Source organism: Brachypodium distachyon, chromosome 3 (assembly GCF_000005505.3).
Source record: "Brachypodium distachyon strain Bd21 chromosome 3, Brachypodium_distachyon_v3.0, whole genome shotgun sequence".
In the NCBI taxonomy this organism is placed as follows: Eukaryota; Viridiplantae; Streptophyta; class Magnoliopsida; order Poales; family Poaceae; genus Brachypodium; species Brachypodium distachyon.
This window is the reverse complement of record NC_016133.3, coordinates 3,837,737-3,859,766: the sequence shown is the minus strand read 5'-3', so window position 1 is coordinate 3,859,766 and position 22,030 is coordinate 3,837,737. Positions and strand designations below refer to the sequence as shown.

General features: G+C 43.3%; 3 protein-coding genes across 3 annotated transcripts; 1 reads left to right on the top strand and 2 right to left on the bottom strand.

Moving 5' to 3' along the window:
* Positions 1 to 2,167: 2,167 nt before the first annotated feature.
* On the bottom strand, positions 2,168 to 12,231 carry LOC100824913 (putative disease resistance RPP13-like protein 3). Its single transcript, XM_014900250.2, has 3 exons — positions 11,795 to 12,231; positions 7,673 to 7,891; positions 2,168 to 4,698 (listed from the first exon to the last, which is right to left on the bottom strand). The coding sequence occupies exons 1-3, from the start codon at positions 12,058 to 12,060 to the stop codon at positions 2,373 to 2,375; spliced, it is 2,811 nt and encodes a 936-aa protein (XP_014755736.1). The 5' UTR covers positions 12,061 to 12,231; the 3' UTR covers positions 2,168 to 2,372.
* Positions 12,232 to 13,778: 1,547 nt separating this feature from the next.
* On the top strand, positions 13,779 to 17,553 carry LOC100833584 (ALA-interacting subunit 1). Its single transcript, XM_003570267.4, has 8 exons — positions 13,779 to 14,205; positions 14,660 to 14,718; positions 14,827 to 14,901; positions 14,986 to 15,099; positions 15,284 to 15,354; positions 16,370 to 16,670; positions 16,884 to 17,173; positions 17,260 to 17,553. Exons 1-8 carry the CDS (start codon positions 14,121 to 14,123, stop codon positions 17,312 to 17,314), a joined length of 1,050 nt encoding a protein of 349 aa, XP_003570315.1. The 5' UTR covers positions 13,779 to 14,120; the 3' UTR covers positions 17,315 to 17,553.
* A 12-nt stretch (positions 17,554 to 17,565) lies between these two features.
* Positions 17,566 to 21,953, bottom strand: LOC100830113 (ribosomal RNA large subunit methyltransferase I). Its single transcript, XM_003570255.4, has 8 exons — positions 21,758 to 21,953; positions 20,632 to 20,857; positions 20,416 to 20,550; positions 19,835 to 20,057; positions 19,248 to 19,434; positions 18,867 to 19,051; positions 18,342 to 18,479; positions 17,566 to 17,993 (listed from the first exon to the last, which is right to left on the bottom strand). Exons 1-8 carry the CDS (start codon positions 21,879 to 21,881, stop codon positions 17,865 to 17,867), a joined length of 1,347 nt encoding a protein of 448 aa, XP_003570303.1. The 5' UTR covers positions 21,882 to 21,953; the 3' UTR covers positions 17,566 to 17,864.
* Positions 21,954 to 22,030: the final 77 nt, after the last annotated feature.

Sequence of the window (22,030 nt, the reverse complement as noted above, 5' to 3'; positions counted from 1 at the left end):
CATGCACATGTGCTGTACTTCGAGTCACATTGAAGGAACGTATATGGAATAATTCTATGCGAGCTATACCTATATGTCCCTTTTCCTTGCGGCCATGTGTTTTATGCTTTTCCTCCGACGACAGAACGTACGTGATGCTATATGTAATTATTATGTATTCCTTGTCGATGAAGATTTTCAATTAATGTGAGAGTATATATAGTGTCCATCAAGATCATTCCGGATTAGATTTGGGTGCATCTTATCTTAAAAAAAGAGAGCGCCGTTGTTATTTGAGCATCAACAATGAAAATTTGACAATTCGTGGAGCTTAATTTCCCATCTCAGCGCTGACTCTTCGAACCGATGGTGCTCGGGAAAATGGCCGCAAGCCCGGAAGCACGAGGAGAGAAGACGGGCAGAGGTGCCAACGCAGCCCCTTTGCAGCTGACCTTTGGTACTAGCTTTCAGTTAAATCTCCCCATCAGTCGCAAAAAAAAGTTAAATCTCCCCATGACCAACTCCAAAATATAATCACCTGGCTCCGAACACCACCTCAATTAGTTCCTGCTCGATCGTTGCAGTAAAGCCGGCAACCAGTGAACAAAACAACGCCGTCTCGCCCCAACCTGCTCACCGGAATGCCCCACTGGGCCGGCAAACAGCGTACACTGAAAATCTCAAGGCCACGATCAACAATCGTGTGAGATCGAGATAGACAATAAGGGGGGTGAATGATTGCGCGGAAGCAAATTAAAACTTTTCTCGAAAGTTCAAACCCTAAATCACCTTTCTGTCCGTGATATTAAAACAGCCGTAACTTTTGATTGGATGAATCAAAAAATACGTATGAGTATGCAAAAGAAAGGTATTGAAATTATCTAACCAACTCAAGAAGAATCAGCTCAATTGGACTTACCAATCAAAAGATACGATCAAATCAGTAACATCTAACAGAAAGTTACGAGAATTAATCTATAATCGACTTTCGAGGAATAACAAGAAAGATGAATTAATCGCAATCTTCTCTTGATCTCGTGATAAACTTGCAGCAAAGTATTATGAACTTGTGATGAACCTGCACCAAAGTGTTATAAAGATCTAGCACGAAGATTTCACGAAAATCCGAGAAGAACAGAGATGACACCGCCAACGAATCTCTTTATTGCAACGATGTCAATCGATTACAAAAGATGCAACCATGCATCCAAGAACTCTCCAAGAATTGATCTAAATCCAAAGCTCTGAGTTCCCTCACGTCCTTGCTAAAACCCTAGTTAGGATGCTCTCTATTTATAAGGGAAAATTCGCGACCCTAAACCGAGTCCGAATCCAACACGAACTCCTCTGACCCGGTCGTTATTCTACCTATGGGGCCCACAGACGACCTCGGATTGAGATGACTCCAAAAGAAAAGTTGTTCGTCTCGACGACGGGCACAACTTTCATGTAGACCACTTTTCCATCCGACACCATCTTGATGACGCTACTGTTTAATCTTTAAACAGCTCTCATCCAGCCACGGCTGGACCTACATATCTTCGCGTCGATGCCACTCCATGCCATCAACTCTTCTTGTGATGTGTTCAAACTCGACCATCACGTATCGAATATCTCCAATACCGTACATATCCGGTATAAACAACGTACGACAAACCGGTGCCCTCTCGGATCATCGTAGTCTTCACTTCCATTGTTCCTTCGCACAAACGTCCCGCATGACCTTGATCCTCAACCTCAGCTTCTCCCAAGTTTCGTCCCTCGATCCCATCATCGACCACGTTCCTCTAGCTCCGGCAACACCTGAAAGCGAACACACAAATAACCAGTACGAGCTCAAGTCCACGACTTGACTCAGGGTAAGTTCCACACAACTCACGCCATGTTTTCACATAAGAAACTAATGGATCAGCACACTACTAGCAAAGCACTAAGTCCAAACAAGATAGATGTCATCACATAAATATCCATATTATCCAAAGTATCCACATCAATGTTTCATCTAAAACACTTGCCAATGTTACAACATCACATATGATTTCACAAATCGCAATTTCTTGTTAGCATATGGTCTCAAGAAAGGAGTTTTGCATGTGAATTTTGCCACTTTATTTTAATATTTACATATATCGTCAATACATGTACCGATCGAAATGGGTGACCGGAGATTACTACACGTAGATAGATATATAGGTCCAGTCCAAATCCAATTCCAATCATCTCTCGTGCACAAAGTATTAACATAAACAGTTCAACAAATAGGTAGACACACGACGTAACACTCAGCGTAAAAATCACAAGGGACTTGCAACACCTAATTTAAGTGTTGTATGAATATCACACACATACACACACACATACACACAAACAGTACGAACCTCGATCGATCAGCCTTAATCTCGGGTAGGAGCTTCCAACTCTTCAGTAGCTATCGTCCTCACGAAAGCACCCACCATCTGCATCTTTTCATAGAGATATTTATACTCGCGTTTGATTATTTCCTCAATGTTGCGTCGGTCAACGAGCTCCAGACGAAAATCCTTGAAGTAGATTAAAATATCCAGTTTCACTAGATGGGGACACGCTGGCTCCTCTATCACAATTTTCCTCAGGCGCACGTCCACCTTCAGTTCCTTGAGACTCTGAAACCCTTTAGTAAATTCAAGACATTCCCCATCGTAGGACCCTGGGAGTAGTGTTAGAGAGGCAAGAAGGGGCAGCTCAACACTTAGTTTGTCGATGAAGCGTTGCGGCACCTTGGTATTCTCGAGAGACAGCTTCACCAGGGTTGGAAAGTAAAAGCTGTTACTACTCTCAGGACTGTTTAATGGCGGCACAATCTCCCCCATCAAAATCAGCACCTGAAGGCGCGGGAAGTTGCAGCCAGTGAAATCCAAGGAAATTACCTCGCCACCAATACAGAGGAGCACAAGGTACTTAAGTTCTTGGATTGCTGCCAAGGCTCCCTTCTCATTTTCATTGCGGAGGCCCGAGATGTACAAGGACTGAAGACGCTTCATGCGAGCGAAGGTTGTTGCATCCCAGCAGCTACCAACATCATCATCGGGCCTTACGGCCTGCAGTGTCTGCAGCTGCTCCAAGTTGCCAACTCGCCTAGGCAAAGGGATGGATCCAAACACATGTCGCAGTGTCCGAATACTCCAGAACTCCGGGGGAAGAGTGTGGACGTCGGTGCCACGGACGTCTAGTGTTTGGAGACGTGTTAGCTTCCCAACCGACGGTGGTATCTCATCGAGGGAGCAGGAGGTGATGCCAAGGTACTGCAAGTGCACCACATCCCCGATCTCAGTGGGCAGCTTCTTGCCAATATCGAGTCCAAACAGGCAAATGACACGGAGGAATTGAGATCCTTGTAACAGCTTCCGCATGACATGGTCCTCGGATTTGTAGTCGACCTTGTAGTGGAAGGGACTACAACTACAAGCATCTCTGGCCATGGTCTTGGTCTCTTCCTTCATCTCGGCAGCACTACCTTGGGGTTTGGAATGTTCTTTCTCGAAGTTGGACAGGATAGACCGCAGCTTGGGTAAAGGGTCAGCGAGAGCACCATACTTGTCACTGTGATTTTGCAAGGAAAGACGACGAACAGTGGTTAGTGTGGGAACATCATCACCACAGTGGACCTCCAAAAAGTTTGCCTCTTGCGCCTCAAGCACAAGGAACTCATGGACTCTTGTTTGGACCGTCACCCGCTCATCCCCGGGAGCGGCATTCTCCACTGGTGGAAGGTTCATCAAACGCCTATGGACCAGCTCGTGCAAGTATTTCTCACCCACCTTCTCCATCGTCTTGCCCTCTTTTGGTCTTAGGAACCCCTCCGCCATCCACTTGCACACCAAGTTGCGTGCCTTGACAAGTGTGTTTGCTGGGAAGCCCGTGAAGTAGAGGAAGCAAGATTTTAGGTCATGCGGGAGGTCATCGAAGCACATAGCAAGTATGTTTTCGAGCCGCCTCCGTTCATTGCATTTGCCCCCGAGGTGCTCAAACACCTTATTCCATTCTCCAGGGTACTCCTTGGTCCGCAAAAGGCCCGACAGAAGCACAACTGCCAATGGTAGACCACCAGTGGCATTGAAGATTAGCTCGGCACGCTCTTCCTTGACATCCTTCTCGACCACATCAGCATAGCGCTTCTCAACTTTCTCATCCATGAAAAGTGTTGCCAGGAACAATTCGGTAGTTGTGTATTTTTCTTCAAATTGATTGAGCTGAATGTTGGTTTGATCAAAGCCCGCAACTTGTGGTTCTTCTTCGGTAGCCTGTGTCACTCTCACTACTCTGCTATTTCTGTTAGCTTTGTCCTTGGGGAGGAAGCTTAGCATGATGTTCCACTCTGTGCTGCTAACTTCACCATCTATAACCAAAAGGTACCTCTTACGCTTCAGTACCTCCCGCATTGTGTCACCGGCCTTATCTTTGGAGCATGTAACAGGACTCTCTGTCAGACGCAGAAGGATTAGCATCATGATGTTGGAGGCACTGAGGTTAGGTCCACAGGTTACCCATGCCTTCACTTTAAAGTGACGCAGGGTCAAGTGCTTCTCGTATCTCTCCTTCACGAGCTTTGTCTTTCCAACACCACTTTTTCCTGTCACGGAGATCAGTAATGGGCGCTCAGTCTTAGTCTCATCAACAAGTGCCTTTTCCAGCTGATTTACCTGGTCATCTCGTCCCACCAAAGGTAGCACAAAATCATCCCTGTAGTTGAATTTTATGTATGTATTAGGATTATATTTTATACACAATGCGAGATTATATGCCCTTTTTTTCTTTCTAAAATTCAAGTTTTAAGTTTAACCAGCAGTAGGCTGTGTACATCAATAGATGCAGAGACCAGGGGCATGCCCTCTTTTTCTAAAATTCAAACTTTAAGTTTAATTGACATTAGACTGTGTGCATCGATCGATGTAGAGACCGGGGGCATGCCCTCCTTTTTGGAAAAAAAACGTTTAATCAGGAGAACAAAATTCCCAAAATGTTTGGAACCTCTATTCTTTATTTAAGAAGGGTGCACATATTAGTAATAGCCAGAAGCAAATGTGTTGTCATCAACATGAAAGAATTTATATCAGACCCAAAAACACTTCTCAAATTATACTATGTGCGTACAGAATTCTAGGGTTCATGTACAATTAATTATATGTTGGAGAAACAACTCAATATACCTCCATCGTGAGAGATTGATGATTAATCTTTGATCCCAGGCCATCTTAGCCAATGTTTGATAGGAGTGTATTTTATCCTCGAGTAGATTGGGTATTTGAGAGGATTGGGTGTTCATCCAGTACTCTCAAAATCCCATTCCACGATAAAACACTAGTATGATAGAGTGTTTTCAATTGACACAAAAATGAGGTATTTTATGGTGATATCTTGGGATTACCCTTTGTAATCCAAGCCTACCAAATGTCTTATTTGACGGTTATAGTGTTACTATATTTGGAGGGAATAATACTCTAAAAACCCTTTGAAATGTTCTTGTACCAAACAAAGACTTAAGGTGTGTGCTTACTTCTTAGAGCAACTCTAGCGGACCCCTTATATGGAACACTCTTAAAAATTATTTTAGATACCGATTTTCCAGGCGGAATTGATACAATAAAAATTATTTTACGATACCGATTGAAAGGGCATTTCCCTTCCTAAGTGTTTTGGTGTTAATGACAACATGACACGTGCATTAACCGTGTGCTCGAGTGTTTCAGATTTGAGATCAAATGGCACAAGACGGTTCGTTGCCCTCAAAAAGGAAAGAAGCGTAGCGGTGTTTAGCGGCTTTTTACTTATATTGAGTCGTAGGAACTCCGTACTATAAAGAGGGAGTCCACATTGGAAGGTAATGGGTGAATCAACTTCACGTACACAAATCGACCATATTTGCACCCACATAAAGCCTACCCAAATTGAGAGAGAGTAAAGAAATTTCAGAAAATCACTTCCAGTGCACCCAGCTCTCTAGGAACCGGAACTTCCGGCCCAAGCTCCGAGTGAACCTCCGGGTGCTCTCTGTTACCATTGACTGGAATATGCGGAACTTCCTCCTGATCCCCGAAACTTGGGATCCCTAACCGGAAGGTGTCTCTTCAAGGCCTCCAATCTTGTGAGGAGGTGCTTGAAGATTCGGGAAGGAGCCTCCAATTAAGTTGTGGAGTTGTGCCCTTCTCCTTGTTTGTAAGGGTTCGACGTTCGCCCTCAAGGAAGCCACTAGTGGAACTCAGCTCACCTTTGTGGTGTTGTGAGAGCTCATCCCACCTTTGTGGTGTGGTGAGTTGGAGAATCGATTGAGTCTTTGTGGCGCCTCTACCTTTATGGTAGAGCACTCCTCCAAACGGAGACGTACACCGACCCCAATAGGTGGAACTCTGGTGAAATCTTCGTCTCCCCGTGTGGTATCATTCTTGCCCCTTTACTTACTCGCAAAGCTTAATTGTTTATCTTGTGCTTCGGCTATCAAACAAGTTTCAATATATTATCTATTGATTGTGCTCGTGCTTCGGCTATTGCATCATACTAGAGGTGTTCATCATTTAGACGTTTTAGTGAACCCATGTATTGATGCTTGTATCCCATAAAAGTGAAAAGAAAAGGTAAAATTTGTTAGTCGCCTATTCACCCCCCCCCCTCCTCCCTCTAGTCGACCATACCGATTTTTCACCGATTCCAGGCGGAATTGATACCATAAACTCGGCCATAAATTAAGAAAAACAGGTGGCGGTAGAATTTGAACAGACAGAACTCAAACAAACATACATAATTTGAACATGCAAACTCGGTTCCAACACAAGGCCAGAATTTGAAGAGAAATAATTTAAACTACGACGCGGCGTAACCGGCGACCTCGCTGACTCGATCCTCCTCCTCGTCTGAGGAGATGACGACCCGTTGGTACCGCCGACTTGGTGCAGTATGCACTACCGAGGTATCACAGAGAGCTTAGTGCTCCAAGTCTTCCGCGTCGGCACACTAAGTGACCGGTGAGTTGTACTATTTGTAAAGGGTAGGTACTACATACCAAGTGTCTATGCACCTATAGTTCTGACATGGTCGGCACCACTTATCACCATTGTCGGAACTCGGAAAGTCCTGCCAAGTTTGAATTCAAACCCGGCACTACCCACCAATGTCAACAAGGCACTATCGGCTATCGCCTGAGTAACGACTGGATTTATGGGTGTGCCTACAAATAGGGACGCAAATTCAGTGAAGTACTGCCCCTGACTTTGGCTGGCTGACATGTGGGCCAACGTGCCATGAGACCCACGTGTCAGCCACCCAAAGTCACCTGCAGTTACGTCACTGAATCCTTCTCCTACGAAAAAGCCCCACACACCTGTTGGTATGGGTGAGATGCTCGAACATATTTTCTACTTAATTAAATCCCCTCACTTTACTTTTTGTAATTAAATAGATTGCTTTATGTTTCCTTGTTGTTGGCTACTAGATATGCATGTGGTACGGATATTTACCGCTTTCCTCGCATAACATACCTTGTTAGGGATAAAATTTGAAGTCTCCTATTCACTTCCCCCCTCTAATAGACAAACATACATAGTTGATCCTTCATATTTGAATTCAGATAACAAAATTCATAGTTGAGTTTACATATATGTGCAATTATGGTAATGTAAACTACTCAGTTTAAAAAAAAAGGAGAAGCGTGTAAAAAACTCACAGCTTTTGAGTCGTAGCTGACATGGCAGTGGATGGTCTCCAAGGGGTGACTGAGTTGGTGTCACTTGTCTCATCGATTTTGTACTTTCCCTTGTTCTCTATGATGCTCTCAAGCCTTGTGTTGATCAATTTTATCCTCCTCGAAAGGTCATGCCGCACGCGCACTTGTGTGGTGAAGCTGCTGAAGAACTTGAGGATGGTACGACTCCAGTTTGGGTACCTTCGTTCAGATTTGTGACATGTGTTTATTAATTAATTTGCTATATTGTAAGCCGTATATACAAAAAAAAAGTCAATCTCAGATGATGAAGCTAATAGAATGATTGAGACAATGATGGTGAGTATCTGTAGATGTCAGAGATATCACACGGTCAGATTACCACACGAAAATTGAAACATTTGATTGGTGTACTCATTTGAAACTTGATTTTCTTAAAAAAAGATTGTTGGAAAAGCTTCAATATCCAAGGTAAAGTAATCTCTTGTCACGTGAAAGTTGATAGGTTTAGGTTGAACATCGAAAAAGGATCGCTTGAAATTTGGCACAAGTAACCTTTTCATGTGAAAATTAATTGGTTTTCTTTTTACGAAAACAGCAATGTCGATTCAATTAATTAAGAGTTGAGATATACACAAGCGTAAGCACGCAAAGAAAAACAAGACAACGGACACATAGCCATCATCACAATATAGTCGGGAGCAACGATCTGAGGAGCGTTCATGACGCCAACAAACGGTTTCAAACCTAGTGTTTGAAAGTTTGATGTGAAACCTAGTGTTCCCAACTGATGATTTCAATTCTGAAACCGTACGAGCTAGCAGCCATGGCCAGGGGTTTGATGCATAATTACTCCACTTTACTAGAATAGACAAAGTTTGAGAAAGTTTGACCTAAGACAAAGTTAAAACATCTTGTATAAAAGATCACCGGGAGTACTGAGAAGATTTCTAGTGCTACCGACTCATAAGGGCCTCCCACACAGTGCCATGCTCAGGAGCAATGTAGAGCGTCCAATCCGAATACAATGGACATAACGAGAGCATCTGACCGTTTTGCACTTAGCCCCTTAAGTTTTCTGTGAATCAAGCCGCGCTAAACTCCTCTCTTTAGTCAGTTTTCTATTTAAACCCTTGAGTTTCCAATGAGTGGTGCTAACGTATTTCTTATTATCATACCATTGAAATGATTGATTCTAACGAAATTTCAGACGACTTGTCAATGAAAGTTCAATGATGTATCAATGAAATAAATACACGTCTGGATTTTCAATGGTGCATCTGTGAAATTTCAACGCGCGTTCGGATTTTCCATGGTGCATCGATGAAATTTCAATGAGATTTTAATTGCGCGTTTGCATTTTCAATGTGATTATAACTGCAAGTTTTGGATTTTCAATGGTGTATCTGTGAATTTTCAACAACGAGATTTGAATAAGGTTTGTTTGAAATTCGATCGATATGAAACAAAATCATGGATTTCAGTGATATATCTATGAAATTTCAACCAGACATCAATGGAAAATCTATGAACCTTCGATGGAACGAATGGATTGTGTGCAAACAACAACAAATTTACAACAAATTTCGCCATCTTATTTCAGATCCAAGAAATCTACGAGAAAACACAAAGACGATTCATCCACAGTTAATGAAATCTTTATGGAACCAAAAGCTAAACCAAATCTGAATTTTCAATGGCGGATCCGGCATGATGCGGCAGATCTAGGCGTCGGTCCTGCGGACGGAGGCGGCAGCAGCCCGCACGGAGGGGACTGTCAGATTCCGGTGGATCTGAACTAGATTACACTCCCGATTTGGAGTACCCGCTATGAGTGGGGATTTGTTCTACGGCTAAACCTAGATGCGAAACAGGAAATGGATAACTTTAGAGTTCCATTTCTTACTTCTCTCGACAGCGAGTTCGGCTTAAATAGCCCTTACAACCAACAGTAAAAGAACTCAGTGAAATTGAGGGAGAAGATAAACAGTAAAATGACAAAGGTAACTGTCGGAATACATCTCAACCGTTGCTTCAACATCTTGACGCACAGCCGTCAGATCTTCGTAAACGTGCATGAACCGTTAAGTTCCCTGGTTCTGAATCTTCTGAATAACTTGACACTTAGCAGCTCGTTCGGTTCAGGTGCTGACAGGGACGCGCGGGCTTGCCCAAGCCGAGCTCGGCAGAGAGAGGCGTCGGTGGCGGCCCGTGGGGAGGTCAGCGGCGGCGCGGGCTCTAGCGGAGGAAGGCTGCCGGCTCACGCGGACGGCACGGCGCGCAGAGGGAGGCGGCGGCCCAGCCCAATCCGGTCCGAGGCGGCGCGGGCTCGCGCGGAGGAACGAGGCCTCGGTCCCGCTGGCTCGCGTCCGGACGGCGCGCGCGTAGAGGTAGGCGGCGGGGGACGGGGCGCGGCCCGGCGGATGCGCAGCGGCGGCGGGGGCGAGACCGCGAGAGGGAGGCTCGGTCGGGACTTGCGAGGAGGAAGGAGGATACGTCGGGAGGGTGGGGTCTGGGAGAGAGAGAGAGAGGAGGGCGTGACATATTTCGAATAAAAATAGGGTTCTATTTGCATATGTGTTAGGGTGGGCAGAGGGATGTCTTTATGTTTAATCGTGCCCGTTGAATCAGATCTCACGTTCCAGGATGCGCTGGAGTTTGGTATCACAGGATGGGCTGGTAGCACAGGAAATCTTATCAGGAAGTACTATAGGTTAACGTTCACATATATATACCGATAGGGTTTTATCCTTTTCCGAATCGCGAAGAAACATGATATTTGGAGGACTCGAAGGTCAGCAAGCTACTTTATCTGAGTTTTCATTTGTCAAGATCGATATTGACTGCAACAAGTTTGATTCATACCTGTTATGTTTATTCTTTATTTTTCAATTCATGAAGCGTGAGATCTTTTGGTTGAGCTCAAGGCTGCATTCCGCAAACTGAATACAAAGAATTCATTTTTCCTATTTGTTTTAGTCCAAACTGCATCTCCGTATTGACATCATTAATTTCTAAAAAGAAATCCAATTTATTCTTATTTAGAATACACATATACATTGATAGGATATGAATGCCATCTTAATACTGATTTTTTGTAAGTTTGTACCGAAGTGTATTTGTTTTGCATTTTCAAATTTATGTCTTATGTTCGTACCAAAATGCAGGGGCGGAGCTACATTGAGCTTCCCTGGTGCATAGGAACCAGGGTCCGAACCATTTTTTTTCCGGCAGCTAGCTTGTGTGATTAGTGTGTGCACCAGGTTAAATTAGTTGGAGTGCACCAGGTGCAAAGAATTTCTTACAAGATGCATCGCTTGTGTCCAGTGCGTGTCCACATGACACAGCTATCTTTGCTTAGCCTGTTGATCCTTGTATCTTAAGTCACGTGGCTTCTTGGTTAGCAGGCATTGGGCATGTCCCTTTAATGGGAACGACTCAACGAGGCCACGGGGAATTGAATTGATCCATGAGTCATGTCGTCGATCGATACTACTTCCTCCGTTTCATAATTTTTATCTCAAATTTACCCAAAAATGAATGTATATGTTCATAAAATATGTCTAGATACATGTAATATTTTGATAAGAATTATGAAACGGAAAGAGTACACAATTACCGGACCGATTAGGTGCTGCCCTGCAGCCATAATTTGAGGTGTAGAAATCCGCCCAAGTTTCTCAATTACAAACATTCCCGATGTAGATTTATCTTAATTATTCCAATTTTTTGCAATTGCATGTACAAGAGATTAATTATTCCAATTTTTTGTTCGAAACATTTAACTTGACAATTTGAAGCTTATCTTTAATTTTATAGCTTATAGGCATCCCATGGTGCATTTTGTATGTGTCAGACTTTCTTTTGCAACTGGTTTCATCATGGGTTTCTTCGTTAACTGCTTATATGTTGTGTGGCTGCGAACTGGTGCACCAGGGTTATTTTTTTCTAGCTCCGCCCCTGCCAAAATGTATTTGTTCAGGCATTTGCATATGATTATGACCACAGATAAATTTGATGATCTTCCTTTCCTATTTCTCACGTATTCCGTGCATCTTTTTCAAGGTATTTATAAAAAACAATAGTCCCGCAGATTGTCGCAAAAACAATTACATTAATTATTACCTGGAGAGGTCGATCTGGAGGAAAAACTGGTCGACAGCGTCCTCGGCGTCGAAGACGGCGTCGCGGGTCTGCTGCAGGCAGACCCTGATGAGCTCGTCGTTGGCGACGCGGCGGCGCGGCTCGGCTTCCCGGAGGAAAGCCTGCATCCACATGAGCTTGTCCCGGAGGCGCCGGACGTCGTTGTTCACCGCCACCATCGCCCGAGCCTCGCTCATCGCCAGCTCCTGCAGCCGACCCACCAGCGGACCCATCACCGCCTCCGCCATGACGACCTCTCTCTTCTTCACAAGCTAATTTCTCTATGCAAATCTTGAATTCTTGATCGATCGTACTTAATTGGGCGCGCAGCAACTGCATGTGGCCAGATCTAGAGTCTATATATACATACGGCCAGGCCATCTCGGCTTGCATAGTGCATATGTACACTGTGCAATGCCAGATTGCCAAAGCAAAATCAGCTACTTTGAGTCGCGATCGAGGGAGGCATGGAATCACTTTTGAGAATACCAAAGACGGTCGTTGAAGCTATCGATCTGCTTTCTTCTGATGTATACATGCCTTTCCTCCCACAAAACGTGATGCTTTACGGGTTAGCTCTATATGCATATGCATGTCTCTCTTGTGCATCAAGATTTTTTTCTTGATTTGGTTTAAGAATGTCCATCGGGCTAGAGGGGTCCGGTCAAGGGGCGACTGTCCTGTCTGATTGGCCCGCTTCGAGCAAGAGAATTTTCTTTTTAAGAGCCCAAGAAGTTTGTTATGACTGGGGTACCGAGTAGTTTGGGCCTAGATGGGCTATTACATGGATTTTGGGGTAGGCTAAGCCTATTTATTTTATTTGCTAGAATATATAGGCTGTAGAGAAATCCCAGGTCTTGGCCCATTTTCCCATGCGAGGCGCTTCTTCGTCGTCGTTCTCAACTCTCTGCATCATATTCTTCTGTATTTTTTCCTCCTCATAGGACGTACCGAGCTTCTCTTTCCTTCCCCATGGTTAAACATGAGATAAAGCCTAGGATCTCCTGCTTCCACGTGGATCATCTCCCTGGCCAATATCTATGCCATGAACGACAAGCTCGAAATCAGCGTTCTTCCATACCGTCAAGCTTGGGGAAAGAGATGGCGCCTAGGGCTGGATGGACCCATGGATGCCTGAAATGGTTCCGACAGGACTCCAATGGGCTGGACTCGTGGCTGGTGAGTCTAAATTGGTTAATTCAGTCGTCTCCATTGTTGACGGCCAGAGATTAGTGAGTTTGAAATTTTGATGTTGCAAACATTGTTTCTACATGCTTCACGCGTCTATGTTTTTTGTTTTGTTTTGATCTTGAGTCTGTTGTGAAGGTTGAATATATTTTGCAAACAAGTTTCTTCGGTGTTGTCCATGTTCTTTCCATACGTTATATGTGTTACATTGCATGGGGCTGCCATCTATTTTCAGCTCTCTCTTTTTTTTGCTGCAACGAAATGAAGATTTGTTGCATACACATATTTTCTTCTTGCATGAGCATGTTCTCAAATGCTGCAGCGATTTCAAATGATTTTCAGCGTGGTTGCAAGAAATAATGTTACAGCGATATTACCAATACGCACTAAAAATGTTGCACACAGTGTTTTCTTTTTTTTTTTGCGGGTTGCACACAGTGTTTTTTATGTAAGGATCTAACGCCCTGGACGGCTAGGAAGACGGCCAAAGAGTTGAAAAATTATCACATGATCGAGGCCTAGCGCACCCTGAAAAAATTCGTGTTATTTAGTCGTAGTGTATATATGCCTGAGTGAGGCCCGGAGAAAGATCCACGAAGCACAGCGAATCCAGGTATCCGCCAAATCATTGCAACTACACCTCCATTCGGCCAACCCGTTCCGTACTTCTATTCATTCTTGAGCTGAAAAACCAATACTTTCGCCTAGAAAAAAGGCGCTGAAAAAACAAAAAAATTAGAACAATCTTGCAGACCAAGTCGGCCTTCCATTGGTCATCTCTGCCGGCTCAGCTCAACGCGGAGACCACCACGACCGCCACCTCCGTCCCCCCACGGCCCACCCTCTTCTTCGCCTCTTCTCCCCTTCAGAGTCAAACCACGCTTCCCTTCCTTGTAATCTTCGCAAGAAGAAGAAGAACAAACAACGGCAACAACAAGGCCAGCAGGCTCCCAGCTCCCCTCATTCCCCGTCCCCATTCTCTTCTCCACCGTCCCGGAGCCTCCCAGCGGGGAACGCAAGGTAAAAGGGCGCGCCTTTTTTTGGGAGTTGGGCTCTTGGTCGTCGGTGGGCTGCGGTTTCCCGGCGAGATTTCTTTGGTCCGGCGGAGGGGGTGCGTGGGATGAACAGCAGCGGCGGCGCTGGGTCGAGCGCCGGCGGATCCGGGGACGGCGGCGCGCCCAGGAGGGCCTCCAGGAAGCCCAAGTGTGAGATCTCGCTTCCCAGTTTGATCCTGCTGCTGTTGTCGCAGCTCCCCTTTTACTTGCTTGCTTTTAGTTGGAGTCTGGAAAAATTGCTTTTCTCTTTGTAGCCTTGGTTTAGTTGTTCTAGTTGGATATAAGTTTGGGGCAGGTAAAGATGTGATTGCGTGAGGTTTAATTTGGGTTGATACTGATTTACGAGACCCTGATTAACTTAGATTTCTCTCTTTTGGATTACACTATATTTTTAGACGAGTTGCTTTATTCATTCATCAAATTTGCCCCTTGCTGTTAAGAACATGAGTTGACTCTTAGCGTCCTTAGGCTCGAGCCAGCCAACTATGTTCTGCAATTTTAAACGACATGCCTTACAATTTCCAGGTCGTCATTGAATTTTTTGTGGAACTGCTAAATTTGCCCTGGTGTTTATTTATTTACCCACTCCATTTCGTGTAATCAGATTCCAAATTCACGCAACAGGAGCTCCCGGCTTGCAAGCCAATTCTTACTCCCAAATGGGTAGGTTGATAGTACGTCTTTTGTTCTGGTGTCAACAACTACAAGCTTTAGCTTGGGAGGGTCAGATGTAGGAGCACCTAACAAATGGTTGTGCTTATGTTTATGCAGGTCATTTCAGTATTTGTTCTTGTTGGCGTCATTTTTGTCCCGATCGGTGTTGCTGCGCTGCTAGCTTCGCATCAGGTATGCAAACTATGCCGTGCAGTGTGTTTGATTGAACGATATGTTTGCTGTCTTTGTTCATATTTATTGTTTTCTTTGCTGTAGGTTGTTGAGATCGTTGACCGGTATGATGATGAATGTGTCCCTTCTAATGTTACTGACAAGCTCGCCTACATCCAGAATGACAGAATACCCAAAATATGTGAAAGAACTCTGACGGTAATGAGCTTAGCTGCATGCTTCTATAACTTCAAATTTGGGGAATGGAAAAAACAATAACCACTAGAGCATTGTATTGTGATAGAATGTGTGATATATCAATTGGTTCACAAATATGCATCTTGGTTTAAGAAGCGAAACAATCCTTGACTGAAATAATTCTTAATTGTATGATGCTGTCCAGGTTCCAAAGGATATGAAGCAGCCAATTTTTGTGTATTACCAGTTGAATAACTTCTACCAGAATCATAGGAGGTATGCAGTATGCTTTCTGAGGCCACCAATACTTGGAAGACATTGAAATGAATGCAATGAATCGTTGGCTGAACTATTTTCATCCAGTTTTTGCAGCAGTTGCATTAAAATGTTTTTTTTGTAAAATAATGTCTTTGTAAATTTTGGTTCTTAAAGGGGTAGCTACTATACACAGGAATAGTTCAGCCACGTTGACAGCCTATGTGGCCAGTCAACCGCACAAGTGACACATCAGCAGAATATGGTAACTTATGCGCATGGTGACCGTATGTGCGACGTTTCACCAAGTTCAGTGACCGTCATTTGCAATTTCCAAAATACATTGACCTAAAACCAAGTTCACTGACCACAAGTGTATTTTACTCATCCCAAAACTATGAGAAGTTGAAAACTTATCTCTGATACATGGAATATATCTATTAGGAAATAATAGACCCAACTATCAAGGAAACTGTTTTATATTATCTCTTATTCAAATGATGTCGGCCCCGTAGAGTTGGTTAACGGTCAGTTTATTCCCTACATTTTTCTGATAACTTCCCCCCAAAGCACTGTTGTGCATGGTAGAATTGAGCTAAAAGTATGAGTATGGTTACATATGCGCACCAATTCCCTCTCTTTCTCTCTGCTAATTAAGGGATTAAATTCCTTATCACTCACTATGTACTAATGTCATGAACACATGTGACGGGAATGAAGGTCATGAACTTACCCGTGACCCTACCCACTATTATTCAGATAGCTAAACAGATATTTGATCTTGGCAGGTTAACGTGGGAATTTGGAAGTTGCTGCTTTGTAACATTGGTTTTCTTTTTCTTTTTCTTTTTATCACTTTGTGCTGTTGTGCGCCCTATTCAGATTTTTTGTCCCTCTTCTCAATGCAATGGTGGAGCTCCTACCTTTTCCCGTTAAAAAAACTCTTTTATTTGCTCAACCTTTTACTTTGTGCTTTGAAAACTCGTTGTGGCATGGTATACTATCCCCTGCTTATATATTACATTTTTCATATCAGATATGTGAAGAGCCGGAATGATGCACAGCTAAGAGATGCTAGTAAGGCAAATGTGACTGACTTTTGTGATCCAGAGAGGGCTGGATCAGATGGAAAGGCAATCGTCCCTTGTGGTCTGATTGCATGGAGCACATTCAATGATACATATATCTTCAAGCACAACAGTAATAACTTATCTGTGGACAAGAAAGACATCTCTTGGAAGAGTGACAGGGATCACAAATTTGGGAAGGATGTATTTCCAAAGAACTTCCAGCAAGGTCCTCTTAAAGGTGGAAAATCACTTGATCCAAACGTACCGGTATGCTTTTGGATTTCAGTTTCGCTCTGCACTGTTAGATTATCGCATATGTTATTATGTAAGGCCAAGGAATTATACTTTAGTATATTGTGGCCATCCAATTTAAACAACTGGCTTCCATACAATCAATTTTCGTTGAGACAGAGTTATACGAGTTCTTTAAATGAGACATTTTTTGCCTTTAAAGTTACTGATTTTACTTACCTTGTGCAGCTGAGTGAGCAAGAGGACCTTATTGTTTGGATGCGTACTGCCGCACTTCCTACGTTCAGAAAGCTGTATGGTAGGATATATGTTGACCTCAAGGAAAATGATACTATTACAGTTACACTGGAGAACAACTACAATACATATAGCTTTGGTGGCAAAAAGAAATTGGTGCTTTCCACCTCGACCTGGCTTGGTGGAAAGAATGATTTTCTTGGTCTTGCATATCTCACTGTTGGTGGACTTTGTTTCTTTTTGGCATTTGCATTCACTTTGCTGTACTTGATAAAGCCAAGGTTAGTTACTTCTCATTTATTGTGTACCGCAATCATATGAAGTTATCTGAAGTGAATATCTGATTTTACTTCTGGCTTTCATGAAGGAAATTGGGAGATAACAATTACTTGTCATGGAACAAAAGCCCTGCAGGCCACTGATACGCTCTTGGAGGTTGATTTCCGCATTCAACATCGAGCAATTGGTCATACGATTAAAATGTATCTTGTACTAAATAGCCATTTTTATTTCAAGCTCTTGTTGAGCACATGTACCAAATAGGTCTCTGTTTGAGCAACACGGGTCAGATGTACATTATAGTGAAACAATATATACACCTTTCTTTTGTTGGAAATTACATTCCCAGAAGGGAAATAAATCTATGGAATGGTCAGATCCTTGTTCAGTGGTGTTGTTTCTAAACTGTTGCATTGTGTACTATTTTCACACTATGTGGTAAATTCTTTGTTTTTCAACACTGTTACATAAAGAAATCGGATGAAATTGGATGTCCATAAAGACAAAAATGATCTGCAATATAAATTGGCAGGAGAATCTTTAAAGGGCCACAAGATGCATACGTTTTTTCTTCAGACAGTCTCTAGACTAACCTGTATGCCTTAAATATGACATGAAACTAGAAGTTCAACTTCAGACATCAGCTCTTCGGGAATGGTCACTGGTCAGTAGAAGATTCTGGCTGTTCCTTTTTCACATCACTCTGAGCAAGTAATTGCTGAGATACTGGCCTTCGGGATATGCAGGATCGATGGGATGATCACAAGCTGCTCCTGCTTGACGTAAGACTGTAACCTTTCGGCCAGCCATTGATGCAGCACCCTTGAAGTTGGAAGCAAGGAGTGAATTTGTTATCATCAATGTGTACTAACAGAAACTTCCAGTGTGAATATAGAAAAGCTAATTGGATGCAGTGTATGTGCTTTACCACCTGATGCCTATAGGCAATATGAAAACATTGTCAAGAACCCAAAAGGGGCTCCAGTATTCATTGGAAACCTACTATCAATATTCAAATTCAATTTGACACAGCGGAAATCACTAAATTTCACCAAGATATGCATTTCAATTGCAATTGTGATAAGATGCTAAATGATGTGGCTGAATAAGACCCACGATTTCATGTGATAGTATGCTGAGTAGTTATGCAATATGAGCAACACCAAATACCTGAATGGTTTTCAGGAAGAGACCGCTTTGGGTCATAGCTCCAGAACAAGAGCATGTCATGAGTAACCCGCCCCGCTTTACCACTTGCATTGCAAGAGCGTTCAAGTTTCTGTACATACCGGATGCACTTTGTAGCACCTACAAATACAACAGAGAATCCCCTTACACAGAGACAATGTGGGTTGAATGTGTACAGACAGTCTGACCCTGGGACAAAGGATCTTACTATGTAGTACTCCCTCCGTCCCATATTAAGTGACTCAAATTTTCCCAAATATGGATGTATCTATACCTAAAAGGCGTCTAGATACATGTAATATTTCGGCACTTAATATGGGACGGAGGGAGTATATGCCAAGGGACAAGTATAGTCAGGTGCCTATTTTGTACTAAACGAAGGATTCATGAATTTTGGGATGTACAACATGCTTCAGAATTCACATCCATGTATGAAATCATAATGAATTCAGATTAACAACTGCAAGATCTGTAACCCTCACAAAAAAATAGTGAATGATCATGTACCTTCTTCCGAGGTGCCAACTTTGGAGGATCAAGGATTACCAAGTCCCATACCTCATTTCTTGAAATAGCACCTTTCATGAATGCGGTTGCATCTTCTTTTAGGAATGAAATTCTCTCAGCGTTCAGCTTATTCAGAAGAATATTCTCATTGGCGAGGTCTAGAGCTGATCCGGATGAATCAATGCCTGAAAATGGATATACTATTTCAAATTATCCTTTTTACGAGCCAAACCTGTGGACTGTTTATAAAGTGGCACTAAAAAGGATATGCTACTGCGGAGTTTCCAACTTAATGATGCAACTAAACTAGAATTTAATTGTGATCAACTTCAGAAGCATCCAAATAGAACTAAAAGGGTCTACTAGCTTACAGTATTATACCAATGACATTATTAGCACCACCCTTTGCTGCACTGAGAGCAAAACCACCACTGTAGCAGCAAAGGTCAAGAACCCTTTTGTCCTTGGAGAGTGTGGATACAAAATTGCGGCTCTCCCGTTGATCTGCATAAAACCCTGTCTTCTGACCCTCCATAGAGACTATATAGACAATGCCATTCTCCATAACCTGGAAGTAAGAAAAGCAATTGACAAGTGTCCGAAAAGATGAGCAATGCCCAGCGAGGTATGCTGGCTGCCCACCAGAGTTCGACCCCCAAGGTTGCATTCTGGTGGCTCACCTTGCGAAAATCAATATATGTATCTACATAGTGTCCGGATGCAATCGCGCATCTCTTACAGTTTATATTAAAAAAAATTAGCAGTGCAACAATGCAAGAAGAGAAGATTGTCAAATCCTACAAGTTATTGAAATGCTGAATAGAGTGAGTGCTAAGCTGCTATGTTAACTGAGTATGGCAAAATCTGTTACTCGAGTTGAAGTTAAACCACACTTAGCATGACCTCCTAAAAATCAAAACACTAAACCACAATTTTAGAATATCCAAAAACCAAGTTAGCAGGTTCACCTTCACTGTTCCGGGGTGTGAAGAAGGTGCATGCTCTTTTTGTTCTGATATATCTAATCCTTCTTCTTTTAGAATATCAGTTGATGACCTCCACTTTATATGATTGACATCACTAACTTTGTTAACAAGGAACTGGATTTCTTGACTATATTTCTCAACCCAAGCAGCAGATGAAGCAATCACAGCAACATCAGCAAAGATATCCACTATCAGACCAGACAATCTGCATCATCAAATCGATGAACAGCAATTTGATAGTTGGACTACTATGGAAATTGCACAAAGTCAAGAATGAGATAAATCCCTAAAGATTCCTTAGAGAGAAAACAGAGTAGTAGAAGTCATTCATTGTTGATGATCAGCATCACTGCTGCATGCGGTGAACTCAAGAAACAATAATTTCGATTTATTGTTCTGTATTGTTTATACAAATTACAAAGGTTGAACTATTTTTAGGACCATACATACCTAGAAGTAGAAATGGTGCTGAAGGCTGAACTAATCATGCTCCTTTTACCAATTGGTCTTAACAAAAAAAAATCTGGCAACTAAACTTCAAAAGACAAGAGAACAATATATACCTGTCACCTTCACTGTTTATGAGGCGATAGGCATTTGTATTAGTTGAGGGGAGGCCCAAACTACGCCGTAAATCCACAGCAGAAGATATCCTTTCTTCGAGCAGTCTTCCCATATTTAGTGCAGAGGTTGGATCTCTGAGCAAAACCAAAATTGGGGATATTTCAGCTTAGGTTCTAAAATTTTCAGTAACCATATAACCTGAACAGTCGTGTCACCTTTTGGCCTCTTCTTCCAGTTGCATTAGCCGAACACAAAACATAGACACGGAGTTATAGAGACCCCACCCAATAGGTTTCTCTGACCCATCAGCTACCAAAACAACATCACCAGTTTTCGGAGGAGGTCTACCAATTATTCTATCGACAGCACCACTGTAAACCATTGGACTCCCATCTCGGAATATTTGTGTCTTGCCCTTCTTTAATACCACTCTTGCCAAACCTGAAAAAGGTGTTTCGATGTTAGTATTTACTTCAGTTCAAGTGGAAGAAAAACAAAAAAAAAGCTTCCTGTCTACTGCCCATATTCTATATTAACCCAACACGAAGAATCGGAGATGCTTCATTTCAGCATGCCAGTACATGGAGGAAATCTAGCCAACTGCTGGCCAAGGCCTACAATTCCACTTTGTGTTAACGCTCACAACACATACAACTCTTCTGTGAAATGACTTAAAACGAATTATGGACCATCTCTAGTGCACTGCGATTACAGTTGTTGGTTAATGTTGTTACTAACAGTAAAAATGCTGGATAATGTACTACTTGAGCAAAAATGCCCAAATATCCAACACAAAAACGATAGCTTCTGAGAACTGCTAAGCCCTGACTGAATGAGCAAACAACACAAGCAATCAGCAATGCAGGTTGTCATTCCAGGCTATCAAACTAAGGACCGCGCATATCTCTAGACATAACGCCACACCGCATGGTAGAGCCTTATTTCATTCACTCAACTGACACGAAGCGTCTGGCTAGTGGCTTTCAAATTTCACCCTTCACGTAAGTTAGTGCTGGCTATAATCGTAGGGAACAATGAGCGAGCATTGGCAATTGGGCGACCCATGGCGATATCGAAGCGTGACAAGGAAATCAGTGCGTAGTTCAATTGGGGCATTTCCGCAAACAGGGCACCGTCATCCACCTGCCGTGCCGCCACTACACCAGAGCGGGTTTCCCTTTCCCAGCACGGCAGCACCGCACGCGCAAGCGCGGTAGACAGCAGAGGATAGAAATTGAAGAAACGACATCGCCGTTGCGCGACTGGCAGCACGCGACGCGCCTACGGCCTGACATAGACTATACTGGCATTGGGAAACTAGTCGGATGAGAAGGGGGAAACCTTTGCGGTCGGCCGCGAGCTCTTCAAGGGCGGAGGAGGAGGCGACGGCTACAGCGGAGGCTGCGGGCTTCGTGAGGCGCGCCCTGACGAGCGCCGGCGCCGCGCCGCCGCAAGCGCGGAGCATTGCGTCGTTCGTGTTCGCGTTGGCTATTTGCCTCCCCTCTCCGCTGTAGGGAAACTGGCTGGGAGAGACTTGTGGATTGATATTTCAAGGTGCTCATCTCGTGTGTATGCCTCTGGAACGTGGGCCATAATTTATTTGTATTGCCAGAC

Coding starts and splice junctions, on each gene's coding strand:
- LOC100824913 (XM_014900250.2), bottom strand. CDS start 12,060: ATGGCGGAGGCGGTGATGGGTCCGCTGGTGGGTCGGCTGCAGGAGCTG. Junction 7,892..11,794: donor CTCCAGATCGACCTCTCCAG/GTAATAATTAAT, acceptor ATCTGAACGAAG/GTACCCAAACTGGAGTCGTA. Junction 4,699..7,672: donor TCAGCTACGACTCAAAAGCT/GTGAGTTTTTTA, acceptor ATTCAACTACAG/GGATGATTTTGTGCTACCTT.
- LOC100833584 (XM_003570267.4), top strand. CDS start 14,121: ATGAACAGCAGCGGCGGCGCTGGGTCGAGCGCCGGCGGATCCGGGGAC. Junction 14,206..14,659: donor GGCCTCCAGGAAGCCCAAGT/GTGAGATCTCGC, acceptor TCGTGTAATCAG/ATTCCAAATTCACGCAACAG. Junction 14,719..14,826: donor CAATTCTTACTCCCAAATGG/GTAGGTTGATAG, acceptor ATGTTTATGCAG/GTCATTTCAGTATTTGTTCT.
- LOC100830113 (XM_003570255.4), bottom strand. CDS start 21,881: ATGCTCCGCGCTTGCGGCGGCGCGGCGCCGGCGCTCGTCAGGGCGCGC. Junction 20,058..20,415: donor ATAAACAGTGAAGGTGACAG/GTATATATTGTT, acceptor TTGATGATGCAG/ATTGTCTGGTCTGATAGTGG. Junction 19,052..19,247: donor TGGTGCTAATAATGTCATTG/GTATAATACTGT, acceptor ATCCATTTTCAG/GCATTGATTCATCCGGATCA.